At 37.5% G+C, this 14,313-nt stretch overlaps 3 protein-coding genes and 1 non-coding gene across 5 annotated transcripts in view; 3 read left to right on the top strand and 1 right to left on the bottom strand.

Moving 5' to 3' along the window:
• Nucleotides 1-302: 302 nt before the first annotated feature.
• Nucleotides 303-8,508, top strand: LOC100178303 (WD repeat-containing protein 78). The gene is made up of 18 exons (XM_002131317.4): nucleotides 303-604; nucleotides 707-878; nucleotides 1,224-1,393; nucleotides 1,705-1,814; nucleotides 2,130-2,286; nucleotides 2,640-2,760; nucleotides 3,050-3,236; nucleotides 3,507-3,599; nucleotides 3,888-4,022; nucleotides 4,371-4,489; nucleotides 4,683-4,820; nucleotides 5,136-5,287; nucleotides 5,472-5,626; nucleotides 5,983-6,095; nucleotides 6,692-6,867; nucleotides 7,180-7,329; nucleotides 7,686-7,839; nucleotides 8,203-8,508. The coding sequence occupies exons 1-18, from the start codon at nucleotides 561-563 to the stop codon at nucleotides 8,284-8,286; spliced, it is 2,430 nt and encodes an 809-aa protein (XP_002131353.1). The 5' UTR covers nucleotides 303-560; the 3' UTR covers nucleotides 8,287-8,508.
• mir4186 (microRNA 4186) lies at nucleotides 6,911-6,980 on the top strand. The gene has a single exon (NR_034584.1). It is a non-coding gene; the product is annotated as a microRNA 4186 (primary transcript).
• A 54-nt stretch (nucleotides 8,509-8,562) lies between the features above and the next one.
• LOC100175991 lies at nucleotides 8,563-10,963 on the bottom strand. The gene is made up of 4 exons (XM_002131357.4): nucleotides 10,735-10,963; nucleotides 10,256-10,384; nucleotides 9,969-10,121; nucleotides 8,563-9,467 (listed from the first exon to the last, which is right to left on the bottom strand). The coding sequence occupies exons 1-4, from the start codon at nucleotides 10,897-10,899 to the stop codon at nucleotides 8,949-8,951; spliced, it is 966 nt and encodes a 321-aa protein (XP_002131393.1). The 5' UTR covers nucleotides 10,900-10,963; the 3' UTR covers nucleotides 8,563-8,948.
• A 1,192-nt stretch (nucleotides 10,964-12,155) lies between these two features.
• LOC100175248 (uncharacterized PE-PGRS family protein PE_PGRS10-like) overlaps nucleotides 12,156-14,313 on the top strand; it is a 3,099-nt gene continuing 941 nt past the window's right edge. Inside the window, exons 1-3 of one of the 2 annotated variants that reach the window (XM_026835421.1) lie at nucleotides 12,156-13,317; nucleotides 13,454-13,616; nucleotides 13,927-14,311. In XM_026835421.1, the coding sequence (XP_026691222.1) occupies nucleotides 12,183-13,317; nucleotides 13,454-13,616; nucleotides 13,927-14,311 (1,683 nt within the window). In that variant the 5' untranslated portion in view covers nucleotides 12,156-12,182. Of the gene's footprint in view, nucleotides 13,337-13,400; nucleotides 13,617-13,926; nucleotides 14,312-14,313 lie in introns of both variants that reach the window. The other variant, XM_026835420.1, reaches the window with a different exon arrangement.

Below are 14,313 nucleotides of genomic sequence, written 5' to 3'. Positions count from 1 at the left end.
ACCATTTTACGATAAAGCTGTAATCACGTAATCCACCTAAGTACAAACCCGCTGTGGCGCTGTTTATCTGCAATGTAAACAACAGACGGAAGCAGAAGTAGAGGCACAGGCGTTCGCCATTTGTAGTTTCGTACACAAGATCGCTTTGGCGCGTCTGTGCGTACAGTTACTCAAATACACAATGAATAAATGACGTGACCATTTAAAGTAATGTTAAATGTAATTTGTAAAAAAATCGTTCAAAATTATATTGGGAAACTGTTACATAATACACTTTTTATCATAATTTTACAGCATATTTGCGTATGGAGCAACTCTTAACTGTGAAAAAATAAAAAATAAATACATTATTTAATGACATATCACTTTAAAAGTACTTGCTATTTTGTGTAGAATAAGAAAAAATCAAAGTCTAAAGTCCCCATAGAAAGTACAGTTTCTATGAGAAATCTCCCAGACAACGATTCAAGCTGGAACGAAATTTAAGATCGCGAGTTTTGAGAAATAGTTTGGGCAAAAATTGATTTGTTTTAATAAAAGTAATCAAATAATCCGCCAAGATGTCTAAGGTGGTTAAGAGTGGAACCAAAGGCAACGTATTTACGTAAGTTTTGTTCGATTTTATCTGTTTATACTGGTTTAGCATTTATTTTTGGATTCTAGTTTGCAAAATGTCGTAACTTTATCTTTTTTTTTTTAATTTTAGGTCTAAAGCAATGAAGAAGAGTAGCATAATGAATACCAAAAGCCAAAGTCGATTTACAAGTAGGAGAAGTGACATCAGTGTATCACACACACACAGTAGGAGGAGTGTCACTCTCAGTGAATCAAAATTAACAGATGGCAAATCCGCTGGTGGGCAACGTCTTGGATTAATTGTAAGTCCACTATAATGCATTTGCTACAGGCTCTGAGGCTCAATACTCTTAGGCAATATTTTGTTTTAAACACCATTTTTTTGATGTTATTTTAATTATGTTAAGTTCCCACATGACTTTGTCTCCAATAAAAGAAGGTAATTTATGCATATATTTATTAGAGCTTGATATGTCCATATGTGTTATAAGCACCTTATTTTTCCAACTCACGAAAAGTCAAAATTTTTAGGAAAAAATTTAAAATTTGGTGACAAGAAAAAGAATAAAAGGCCATTATTCCCATTCTTGCATTAGCTTACTCAAAGTGACAAATAAGCAAGCACTTTTAAAAAAATGATCCTACAGGTTCTGGATGAAGACGGTAATGATGTCACCCCTAAGCCTCTCCACTCCTATGACCCAACTGTCCAAAAAAGTGGATTTTTCGGCAGTGACAACCAGTCTACAGTTGGCACCCCAACCGATGTCATGTCATTTACATCAGTGTATCAAAGCTTTGCTCAACCTTTCAGCAGGTTTAAAATTATTTAGCTTGGTTGCTAAAGTGTACTAGGACCATTGTTACTGTGTTGTTTTTGTGCATGTTCTTCTTTATAGAAGCTTTATACATAAAAAGTGTTGTTTTATAAACAGTTTCTTTTTTTCGTTATTTCATATTCCTGTAAATATTATTTATTTGTGTGTCAAAAGTAACATAACATTTTCCATTTACCTCAAAAAGCCAGTATGCCCTTGGCTATATCCCATAGCTTATAGTTTCCTCCTATCCGATCTTACCTTTGTGAAATGCGATGCTTCTTCAAATAAACTGTTTGAAACAATTTAGATCAATTTACGGGAGCACCTCAAACAGATCGGCAAAATCTAAACGATCTTCAATTGAATCAAGCGGAGAAATAACTGAAAGTGGACCTGAAGTTACTACTGGATTCGCAGGTTTGTTTATACAACTTAAGCTTAGTGGTAGTTTGCTAATGCATAGTTTGGCCATTGGCGATTACTGAATTAAGCCAATTGGTTTTACATGTCTTTCTCAAGGACTTCTATACACCACAATGGTGGCAGCATCAAGTTTTGAATTTAGTGTCCTTTGGTTACGAGGCAAGCCGTTTAGAGGATGAACTTTAACTAAGATAACTGAACATAATATTTAATGACGTAGTTGAATGTACTGTCAGAATCTTTTAACTAAAAAATTTTCAAAACCCTTAGCTATGTAAGTCTTTGTTTCTAAAAATCTTCCTTTTCTAGATGTGATGACTGTAAGGAGAGAAGAAGTGGAGGACCTTACTGATGAAGATCTTAATAAGATGGTGGATGTAATACTGGAGGAGACGGACACAATCTGGATGTTTGAGCAAAAAGGTATAGCTGTGTCAGAGGAAAGTGAGGAATCTCAAATTATACAGTGAGTTTTAATCTATTGTTGGTATGGGTGTAGTTGTTGCATCCAAAGTCATTTGAATTAGGTTTAACCTGATTTAATACTTGTATGTTGTAATATTAACATTATCCTTACTGTTGTGTTTTGTGAATGTTACCAGAAACTTGTTGCATAGGAGTCAATGTTAATACCACTCTGCAGACTGAATTGGAATGTCACTTTTTTGATGGTTAGGCAACTTAGAGCATAGGTGTTCCATTTCTTACACCCTGTGTTTTTTTCAAGATTTTTCTCATTTTAGCTGTTAAAAATAACTGCCAGTCTCTTTTTATAGAACACACTGTTTTGTTAGTATTAAGTTTCTGTGATTATCTCAGGACCAAGAACACAGCATACGAAGAATTATGTAAAACTAAAGAAGGCAATGATAGATTTGCCGAAAGAGGAATGCAGACTTTTAACTTTGCTCAGAAACACAAAGAAATACAAGCTGAGAAGGTGAATATGTTCAAAGTACCGGGCATTGTTTAATATTTTTAAAACGGATATAAAAGTAGCATTTTAATGCTATTTTTATACGGACAACTGTTCTATTTTGACTCACATTCACATATACATACATTACTTAATTTCTTTTTATAAAGTATTAGGTAAAAGCTCTTACTGATAATTACATAACAATTGTATTACTTTGTAGTGTGACATGCAATACTTTGGCAATAAAAACAAATTATTAATGTTGTTTTGTACACCATATTTTGTTCAATTTTAATGAAATCAATTCTAGGTTGGTCTTACTGATGCTGCAATCAATGTAACATCATGGGACATGTACGACACATATGCATCTAAAGAAGAACCTCCCACATCAGATTCAAATGAAGGGATCATTGAAAAGAGAGGGAGAAGCTTGGGAGGAGGAGGGGAGAGGAGAGGGAGTAGGGATGGGAGTGTGGGAACATCAAGGGTCACAGGTAGGTGTTTGTGGGGTGGAAAGGGGGGACCCTTGTTTTATGTATTTATATAAATGTTTTACGAAAGAAACAGCAAAACATGATTTAATCTCAATGTAATGTCAGGGGCATTTAAATAAACGATGAAATGTGGTCAGGTTTTAAACTTTAAAGTCCTGTAAATGCATAATATTTTTTATGTTTGCTTGTCCACACGCTGCAATGGTTTATTGACTGTCGGTATGAGTTTGGCAACCATGGATAAGTTACTGAGTTTTCTACTTTCTACAGAAAGCAGAGCAAGTATGTTGACAATGTCAGTGATGGGAGAACCTGAACCTGACCCATCTCCGCAACCTACAACTACTGAAACAAATGAAACAGGTACGATGGTGACTGTTTGACAAAAAAAAGTGTTTTAATGTTTGCTTTATAACAGAATTATAGAGTTCAATGTTTGGTAAGGCTACCATTCTGGACGCAAGTGTCATTAAGCAAGACATTTAACGAAAATTGCTCAGTGGTCACTAATTAATTGTCCAAATGCCGCCATACAGAGAAACACTCACAAAGTTGCATACCTGATAATTTGTAAACGGGTATAAAAAAACTTTTAAAGCTGTCTTGCTAAGTGAGGATAACAATTACATTCAAGTTTAATTATCCCTACAGGTGTCAACCCTCAATGGGAGAAAATTTCTAACAGTGAAAGTATTTTAAAACACCTGGTTGTAATGGAAAGAGTGGTCACTGAGAATATCTATCAACCAAAGCAAGCTACATACAGAGGAATGTCTGTGTTAATAGGTATGCATGTGCATTGGATACCACTGCTTAGGTTTTGCTGGGAGTACTTCATTAACCTATGCGTTTGACCAGTGTTTCCCTACCTTTCATGGTATAGCTTCGCTTTTCAGAAATCCATAGCACCTATCGGTCTCTTGGTAGCTAAATGCCTGATCTTTCAATTAGCGATGCCCATAAATGAATTAGGCAGTTTTGTCTTTCATTAATTTATATCGAATGGCCTTCATAAAAAAATCCCAGTTTCGTTTCACCATATTTACGTCAATTGGCCTCTAAATGAAACCAGCCCATGAGCAGAGGTAGCAACCCAATAAAAACCGTGGTGCACTGTTTGTTATTTATACACAGACCCCGATAAAGAAATGGAAGACGCTGAGAATGCCACTGGAGGAGGTTCTCCCGATATTATGACAGCGATTGGTCCAACAATAGACAGGCTATGGTCATATAGCTCTCCTATGACGAAGGTAATTTTAATATGTATGCAACCTTTTAATTACTGTGGGCAGCATTTCTGATGATTAGCTGAAATCTTAAAGTTATGAATAGAAGTGGCAAGTATAATGTTTTCCCCTTTGGGCATACTTTATAGTTGTACATTTTTTCAAGTTCTCTACCCAGTTTTATTTTAGTAAAAATTCCTGCTAATAATCTTTCCAGGGTAGGAATGTATCCAGTATGACATGGAATAAAGTCAACCCCGATATTCTTGCTGTGGGTTACGGACAATTTGGTTTCAATGAACAAAATAAGAACAAAGGAAGTTTAACTTGTTGTTGGAACTTAAAGAACCCAGAAGTAAGTGTTTGTGAGTCTTAGTTTGCAATTGAATCACATGTTGTATCTATACACCGCATGCTCATTGTCTAGTTATAACATGGGTGTCTTTTGATACACCTCATGCTCACTGGTTTATAACAGAGGTGTCTTCTCGTACATCTGATGCTCACTGTCAAGTTATAACCTGAGTGTCTCCTTTTTTACCAGACGCAAATGTACATGATGTTTTCATGTATCTCATGCTAACTGCCAAATTAAAACAAGTGTTCCTTCTTATTCACCGGACATAGGATATTCAGCTGTTCATAAACTCATACCTCTAAATTGTCTCAGTTCCCAGAGCGAGTTTTCCACAGCAAAGCTAGCGTTACTGCACTCGACTTTAGTTCAGTTTATCCCAACTTACTGGCTGTTGGTCTTTATGATGGAACAGTTTGTATTTACAATGTGAGGAACATGACTGACCAACCAGTTGTTGACAGTTTGTAAGTTTCTTACCGTTAACTGTTTTTGTATTATCTAGCGGGATATATAGTATACTTGTATATATCAGTATTTCTCAACTTTTTTCTAGTGCACCCAAAATATTTTGGTAGCTTGTGTTAATACTTACCTTAAACTGCCGAAGTTCACCATTAATATGTTTAATTTTTTTTAATTTTTTTTCAGCGATTGCACTGGCAAGCACTCCAGTCCTGTGTGGCAACTATGTTGGATAGAAAGGGAAAGGGGTCTGGGTGAAGACCGAAGTGAAATACTGATATCAATATCAGCAGATGGTAGAGTGGTACAGTGGTCAATAAGGAAAGGTTTTGAATGTAGTGGTAAGTCATTGGCTTGTGTTTTTGTTGATATGTTTAGCACTACTTTTTATCTTTTTATGGAACATTTTAAATAATAGGCATAAATTAGTAGCAAAGCTTTGGTGAAATCATTTTATGAAACAATATTTCACACAACTTTTTGTAAGCATTATATAATTTACTATATCAGTTAAAGGTTTTTCTAAGTAGGTGACTCACTTTGAACCCAAGAGTTGTAAAGCACTAACTTAAACATTGAGCTAACTTTTGCCCATTGCTGTTGTAACCAGTTCTTAAAAGATCAGTAAAAGAAATGCAAACACCGTTTTTTTGTCCCAACATGTTTAGAATAGCATACTATAAGTATTTTCTTTCAGACTTAATGAAGCTGAAACGAACTGGAAGCAAGAACCCTCAAAAGAAGAAAGAAAAAGCTGAAGCTTTAATATCAAGACAAGCTCCAGGGATGTGTTTTGATTTTCATGCTAAGGTTTGCTTGTTAATGCTATGTTTGTAATGTATATATAAGATACGTTGTATGCATGGTTGCATTTCTGAAGGTATTATAGTGTGTGGGTGGGCATACATGACCTTTGGTTGTTTTGGTCATTTTTATCCTTGTAGATGGGAACTTAAGTAACTTAGCAGTGGTTGCAACTTCAGTGCTCACAGTCAAGTTGCTGAAGCTATTGTAGTGTATGAATAAGCGGACCTGTTTTTTGTTTGGTTTAGTCGTTTATATCCTTGTGGGTGTGAACTTAAATGACTTATCAGTGATTGCCACTTCCTTGTCCACAGTGAGTTCATTCAGCTATTGTAGTGTGTATAAGTAGGCACAACTTTTGGTTGTTTTGGTAATTTATAACCTCGTTGATTGGAACTTGAGTAACTTATCAGTAGTTGCCACTTCCATGCTCACAGTTGCGTAACTTGCATTCCTGCATTGTGTGGAGAAGCAGACATGACATTTGGTGGGTGGGAATTCAAGTAACTTGTTCCTGGTCACCACCCTAATAGCTTAGCTGCTACTGATGTTTCAGTGTGTTATTGTACTCATATCCCCATCATTGCCCATCATTGTGACAGGACAGTAACATGTACTTGGCGGGAACTGAGGAAGGTCTGATCCACAAGTGTTCGTGTTCGTACAATGAACAATTCCTTGATACATACACAGGACATACAGGTCCTTTGTATAAAGTACGATGGTCACCTTATTGCCCAGACGTCTTTTTATCTTGCAGCTCTGATTGGAGCATACGGTAAGAAGTGTTCCAGTTGAACAAATTCAAACCATCCTCAATACTAGATGAGGCAAGAGTGAGTGTTATTACAAAAGTGGTCTTTAAATAACACTCCCACTTGTCTAATCTAATTCTAAAGATGGTGCAGCTTCAGTTGATCAACTTTAATAATCGCAATGTTAAATAAGACATCAGTGTTCAGACACACTGATAACACTCACTCTTGTGTGACTCTGTCATTTAACACTGGTGATAGTTAAAAATGAAATTTTACAAATCTCAGTATTATATGAGACATGATTGAGTATTAACTTAACTATATTGTGCAAGGTTATGGAAACAAACTGAATTGAAGCCGGTGTTAAACTTCTTCTCCACCACAAAAGCTGTCCATGATATTTGTTGGTCACCTTATTCATCTACTGTGTTCTGTGCAGTGAATGAAGGGGCTGTGGAGATATGGGATCTAAAAACTAACACGTAAGATATATAGTGGTTATCACTATATGATGAATTGTGTGACTTACTTATCTATGCCAGCCACTTCTATGGCTGTTGTAGAGCTGCTGAAGCTATTGCACTGGTTAGTTAAGCAGACATTACATTCAAGAACCTGTAGGAAATCATTGAGATAAATCATCGAACAATTTGCTGCATATAAGTATTTTTACACAAAGCACTTGATTTCAATGTTGCCACAACTCGAAACAGCTTGTCATTGTTAAAATTACTAGTAACCGGCAAAGTAATGAACATGACATATGACTCTTGTGTTCTCCCTGTTTATTTCTTGCTCAAAACAGTTAGTATAATCCTATCACAAACCCCATCCACAGATTGGATCCTTTAATAACCAACCTAGCCAGTCCTGGGATGAAGTTTAGTTGCGCAATCTTCTCACTCAATTCCAACAGTGTCTTGGTTGGTGACAGTGATGGACACGTTTCTGTTTATCAACTTAGGAATATGTCAGATAAGAATGAAGATAAGGTGGGTGCTGTGTTTGTATTGTCATGGGTGAGAGCCCCCATGCACACAGATAAGCTAGTTTGGTCATATGGGTTGTATTGTATCGATAGTGACTTATTAATATTGCTGCTTCTATACCTACAGTCAAGTTGTTGAATATATTGCATTGTGTGGGTAGGCAGACATATATTTTGTTTAGTTTGGTCACTTATATTCATATCGGTTGGTGACTTATCCATGGTTGCCACTCCCATGCCCACAGTCAGGTTGCTTATATTACTGCTGTGTATGGAGGTTCAGGTAAAACTTTTGATTTTTCCCCCTCAATATATCTACATATATTATTTTACAATTTAAATTCATAATTCCACACAATACGAACAGGATGCATCTGCTTTATCAAACATCATGAATTCTACAATATCAAGTCAAGTTGACAAAAACTCAGATGAAAAAAGAAAAGAATAATTTTTATATAAATTACAGAATATATTTTTATAAACATTTTTAAATATTTTAATACAGCTAATTTATATTTAAATATTCCTTTCTTGGTAATGTTTTTAAACTCCTAAAAGTCTTTTGTTTTGTTAGATAACTAGAATTATATTTATTTGGTCTTGCTTTGGTTGGTTTAAACTCAGTAGCTGTTTCTTCAATACAAATAACATTCGTGATCGATCCAACCTACAACATTGATTTATGCAATAGTCATAATATTTACAAAACTCTTGTCAGTTTTGAAGGTAATGAGATTTTATAGCATAGATTTTCTTTATACTTTGCATAACAAGTGTTAAGAAAACAAATGTCTATTTATCATAATCTGTTTTATATTTTATCAGTTTAAACAAAATTAAAAACAATTATTTGCATAAAATAACCAACTAATCGTAAAAAAACGCAGCATAACATGATATGGAATCAAGAAGCATCAGAAAAAAGAGACTTTACATGAATTAGGGGAAATCTATGTTTGCCAAAGGACCCCCATATAGAATAGAATATCATTAGATTGAACAAGTGTTTTTGAAAAACAGTGAAGGGTAAATAATATGCAGCATTTGATTCAGTCAAATAAGTTACTGCTATCTTGATTGGTTCAAATTAATATCATTTCCATAATTTAGTTAGATCTCATATTCTCCTAATACAGCTAAGTGGTCTGAAGACATGACTTTGTCCAGTATATGTCTTACTTCGTTGACACCAGGTGATGGCTCAGTTAAGTTAGGAGGCTTTAACATTGATGCATGGACCTCTGCCTGTTTTATTGTCATATCATTACTACAGACTTGAAGGTCCAACTTTGAGTATGACATGGGTTGAGCCATGTAAGACTTATCTTCATAAAGCATCTTGTCCACAGGCCATGGGTTGAATGTACCAACATCCTTATTTGTTCTAATTAAATTATTCTGTGAATGTTTTATTACAAGTTTTGAAAACTGTAGCTCTTGTAGTTTAAAGTTTTTTATCTGCTGTTGAAATATTTCCTTGTCTTCATCAAATCGATTTAGATCTCCAGCAATAATAGTTGACACTGGTGGGTCAAGCTTATGGTTATCAATGTTGAGTGACATAAGAGCTTTCTGCTGCAGGTATTTCACCTCACCAAATGGTACAACATGGGATACGGCAACACACACCTGTAATAAAGCCAGGAGTAGAGTAATGTGTCATCAAAATTTGAAAGTAGTATCTATAGAATTTTAAACAACACATAAGACTTTTTAAGACATATTATGTACCACACCGTGTTTTAACTTTAATATAGATACAAGTGAATATAAATATTCTATATATATATACAAATACAAGTGATATATAAATATTCTATATATATATACAAATACAAGTGATATATAAATATTCTATATATAGATACAGGTGATATATAAATATTCTATATATAGATACAAGTGAATATTTCTAACTTATTTAACTTAACATAGCTCAGTAGTATTGTTTTTTTTTTTTATCAGCGATCTTTTTGGACAGTCCATTAATGAGCACTAGGTTGGTTCTAAGTATGCAACCCAAGGACTCCTGTTTACAATAGTGTCAGACTGTCAGCATACGAAAACACTATTCTCTGGTTTTATAGCAAGAGCTCCAACACCATATTATCAATAATTCATAGACTTGACCTGCTTTTTAGTATCTTTATGTTGTAAATATACAATTCCAACACATCGTCCATGTTGATCACCTTGTATAGTTGAAAAAACATTTGATAAACATGGTTGGTTCTGTTCATTTACTGACACCCATTTGTGCTCCCATTTTGTCTGGTTCCATTTCTACAAAGAATACAGATAAACACACTTTGGGACTAATAGTCTATATATTTTCATATACATTAAACATATACAGTGCATTTATACAATTCAAAAAAATCATGTTAGCTGTCAATATAACTAGTTGCCATTTTTACCGATTGTTTTGATATTGCAATAATGTTCCGGAATGACATGTCATTTTCATTGTTCCAGAACAAGAAAACGGAAAATCCTTTATTTTCTAATAGTTGCTTTGTGAATTCGACTTTTTCTTTTATTCTAATCTAAAATTATACAAAACAGATTATTTATTAATACTGTATGGTCATGGATAATAAATTCACTTTTGTTACAAGAGTCATACATATTAATCATGTGCTTAAGCATTTGGTTGTTTTTACCAATGCTCCAACGTAAAAATGCACCACACATGAAACCCAGTTCGTTTAGTTAACAGGGCTCTAAACACTCCTCCACACCTGAGAGGCTGAGACCATATGCCGTATGCTAGCGTGTTGTAACGATGTCGATCTGGTGGTGTCGTTACGGCCTATCAAGTATCGTTAAAACGAAGAAGCTGGGACTATATACAGTTGACATGCGGGTTTAGGCTTTTTTTAAGTCTTTACCTTACCTCATTTAACGCTATCACATCAGCCTTTAGTTTGGCCAAGTTGTCAATCGTGACTTTTATACGATTCTCGAAGGAAAATTCGTCGCCCAATGATGACGTTAACTTCACGCTATGCGTGTCACAGCTAACATTTTGCGATAAAACCCGCAATAAACAGCCCGACATATTTTAATTCAAACCTTTCAAAAATTTTTGATAATTATTAACTTTTCGAAACGCAACAGCGACAGCTAAGTGCTGCCATAGATATCTATGTAGATTAAAGCAGCGTCGTAGAAAAGCCATAGGGTTTTCTATAGTCTTTGATAAAATATATTATTTTCTGGATTTTAGATGGACTCTTGTTTGACAAGCAACTTAAATCAAGCTACCATGTGTGTTTTTAAATTTATTTATATAATGAAGCACTGGGTGTATAGATAATGGGCTAAATCTAGTCTAAATCCCAGTTACGCTGGCCTGCCTCTCTGTAGGACAATTTGAATGAATGAATGAATCTAACTTATTTTTTTATCCTTGCGTGTCCTGAAAACGACAGTCGTTATCACACGGGTTTAACACCTCGTGCCAGCTTACGAGTTACCATGTATGTTACTTCGTGGGTAATTTAGCATCACCAAAAAGGGCGGTTCAGAGACGGAAAAAATGACACTTGTAAGTAACGATTACGCTTAAATGATGGTCAGTTCTAAATAATAAAAACAGCACAGCGTCTCTCCACAACGGACCGGAATAACAGGCTCAATTGAGCTGTCATATGTCATGTCGGGCTATTCCGGTGTTGTTCCAAATTTCCAGTGGTAATGTCAGCGATGTAAAACATTTGCCAGTGCATGATATTTTTACATAGTTTTATCTTTGATTACGATAGCGAGGATTGAAGAATAAAACGAAATAACAGGATATAGCGACAAAACGACAGTCGTACAAACATACTTTTACGGTTAAAAACATGTTTACATTTACTTGGATAAAAGAAGCGCGGTCGCAATCAACGAGGCATAGGCTATTTGTTGTTTACTTATATACTATTTTTTGAGTAAATGAAAGAAAGTTATATGCATAAATAATTTGGCGATCTAATATTTAAAACTATATATTTCACACAACTTTATTGAAAGGGTAAGCCCATGAAAATGTTTTAACGTGCAGGTTACAGCAAAAATTAAACTGCTTTGTAAACCACTGAAGTGGACGACCTGGCCAAATTAAACTGCGCCCTACTTTTGGTGAAGTATTTAACATCGTGTTCCTCGTTTCGAGAAAAATAATGATTGACATCAGAATCACGAAAGGAAAACAATTGTTTCAGCAGAAGCGAGGAACAAATTCTTTTTCCAAAAACCTCTGTTATACTCTGTTATACTCAGAAATTAGCAGGATTTGAGTGTATAAAAAGAGGCTTATTTCAAGATTTTGCATTCAGTTTCTTGTCTTAACTCAACAAGATGAGGGTTGCTTGCTTTATCGCTCTTTTGTTCGTGAATGCTGATGCAGCGTGGTTATTCGGTGATGACGACCACAGTGCTAACGCTGGTGTTGGTGCGTCAGTTGACTTACCTCTCCTAGGACCTGTTGGCGCTTCTCTTGGAGGTTCTCTCGGCAGTAATGCTGGTAATCACGCATGTACATGCGCTGGTCCAGGTGCTGGTGGAAACGATGGTCTTGGTGGTGGACTTGGTGCCTCTGTCGATTTGCCATTCATTGGACCAATCGGTGCTTCCCTGGGCGGATCTCTTGGCGGACACAGCGGCCACGGGGGCCACGGGGGTCATCAATGGCTCGGCGGTGCCATAAATGGTTTGTTCGGTGGGAAAGGAGGAAAGGGAGGTAAAGGAGGTAAAGGAGGAAAAGGAGGTAAAGGAGGTAAAAGAAGAAAGGGGGGAAATGGAGGGCTCGGTGCCTCTTTCGGTGGTCTTCTTGGTGGAAATGGTGGACACGGTGCTTCTTTGGGTGGTCTTCTCGGTGGAAATGGTGGACTAGGTGCTTCTTTGGGTGGTCTTCTCGGCGGAAATGGTGGGCTCGGCGCTTCTTTAGGCGGTCTTCTAGGTGCAAATGGTGGAATCGGTGCATCTTTGGGCGGTATTCTGGGTGGAAATGGTGGTCCCGGTGGACTCGGTGCCTCTTTGGGCGGTCTTCTCGGTGGAAATGGTGGAATCGGTGCATCTTTGGGCGGTCTTCTCGGTGGAAATGGTGGACACAGCAGTGGACACGGTGGGCTCGGTAGTGTTAAACGGTCTCTTCGGTGGTATCTAACTGGCTCCGGTAACGGTAATGGTATTGCTACATCAACAGGCAGTGGAAACGGTGGTCTTTCTGTGGATCTATCTGGCTCCGGTAGCGGTAATGGTATTGCTACACCAACAGGCAGTGGAAACGGTGGTATTTCAATCGATCTTACTGGCTCCGGTAGCGGTAATGGTATTGTTACACCAACAGGTAATGGAAACGGTGGTCTTTCAATCGATCTTACTGGCTCCGGTAGCGGTAATGGTATTGCTACACCAACAGGCAGTGGAAACGGTGGTCTTTCTGTGGATCTGTCTGGCTCCGGTAGCGGTAATGGTATTGCTACACCAACAGGCAGTGGAAACGGTGGTCTTTCAATTGATCTATCTGGCTCCATAGCGGCAGTGGTGTAGCCCCAACTGGCGGAACCAGCGGATTTCAATCGATCTTACTGGCTCCGGTAGCGGTAATGGTATTGTTACACCAACAGGTAATGGAAACGGTGGTCTTTCAATCGATCTTACTGGCTCCGGTAGCGGTAATGGTATTGCTACACCAACAGGCAGTGGAAACGGTGGTCTTTCTGTGGATCTGTCTGGCTCCGGTAGCGGTAATGGTATTGCTACACCAACAGGCAGTGGAAACGGTGGTGTTTCAAATTGATCTGTCTGGTCATACAGTGGGAGCTAACACTGGCGGAACCAGCGGCAGCACAACTGGTGAAAACGGTGGATTCACATTTAACCTTGGCGGAACAGGCGCCGCCACAACTGGCGAAGCAACAACTGGTGGGGACGGCGGACTTTCTGTTGATCTGACTGGCTCTGGTAGCGGTAACACAGGTGCTACAACTGGCGGAAACGGTGCTTTCACCATTAATTTTGGTCATAATGGAGCTACCACTAACGGAAACACCGGAGCTACTTCTAACGGAAACGGTGGCGCTACAACTGGAGGGAACAGTGGTTTCAACTTTAATTTTGGTCATAATGGAGCTACCACTGGCGGAAACGGTGGTCTTTCTATTAACCTTAATGGCAACGGTGGTGCCGGTAATAGTGCAAACGGCGGCGCTTCTGCTGGTGAAAACGGTGGTCTCGGTGCTGGTCTTGGTGCCTCTGTCGATCTTCCACTTATTGGACCAGTTGGTGCTTCCATCGATGGTAACGTCGGTGGCAATGGTGGTGTTTCCGGGGGTGGAAACGGTGGTATCGGTGCCTCTGTCGATCTCCCACTTATTGGACCAGTTGGTGCTTCAATCGGTGGTAATGGTGGTGTTTCTACTGGTGGGAACGGTGGTATCGGTGCCTCTGTCGATCTTCCTCTTATTGGATCAGTTGGTGCTTCAAT

Source organism: Ciona intestinalis, chromosome 8 (genome assembly GCF_000224145.3).
Source record: "Ciona intestinalis chromosome 8, KH, whole genome shotgun sequence".
NCBI classification, from domain to species: domain Eukaryota; kingdom Metazoa; phylum Chordata; class Ascidiacea; order Phlebobranchia; family Cionidae; genus Ciona; species Ciona intestinalis.
Note: the sequence above shows the minus strand (reverse complement) of the source record. Positions and strands in the feature narration are given on the sequence as shown.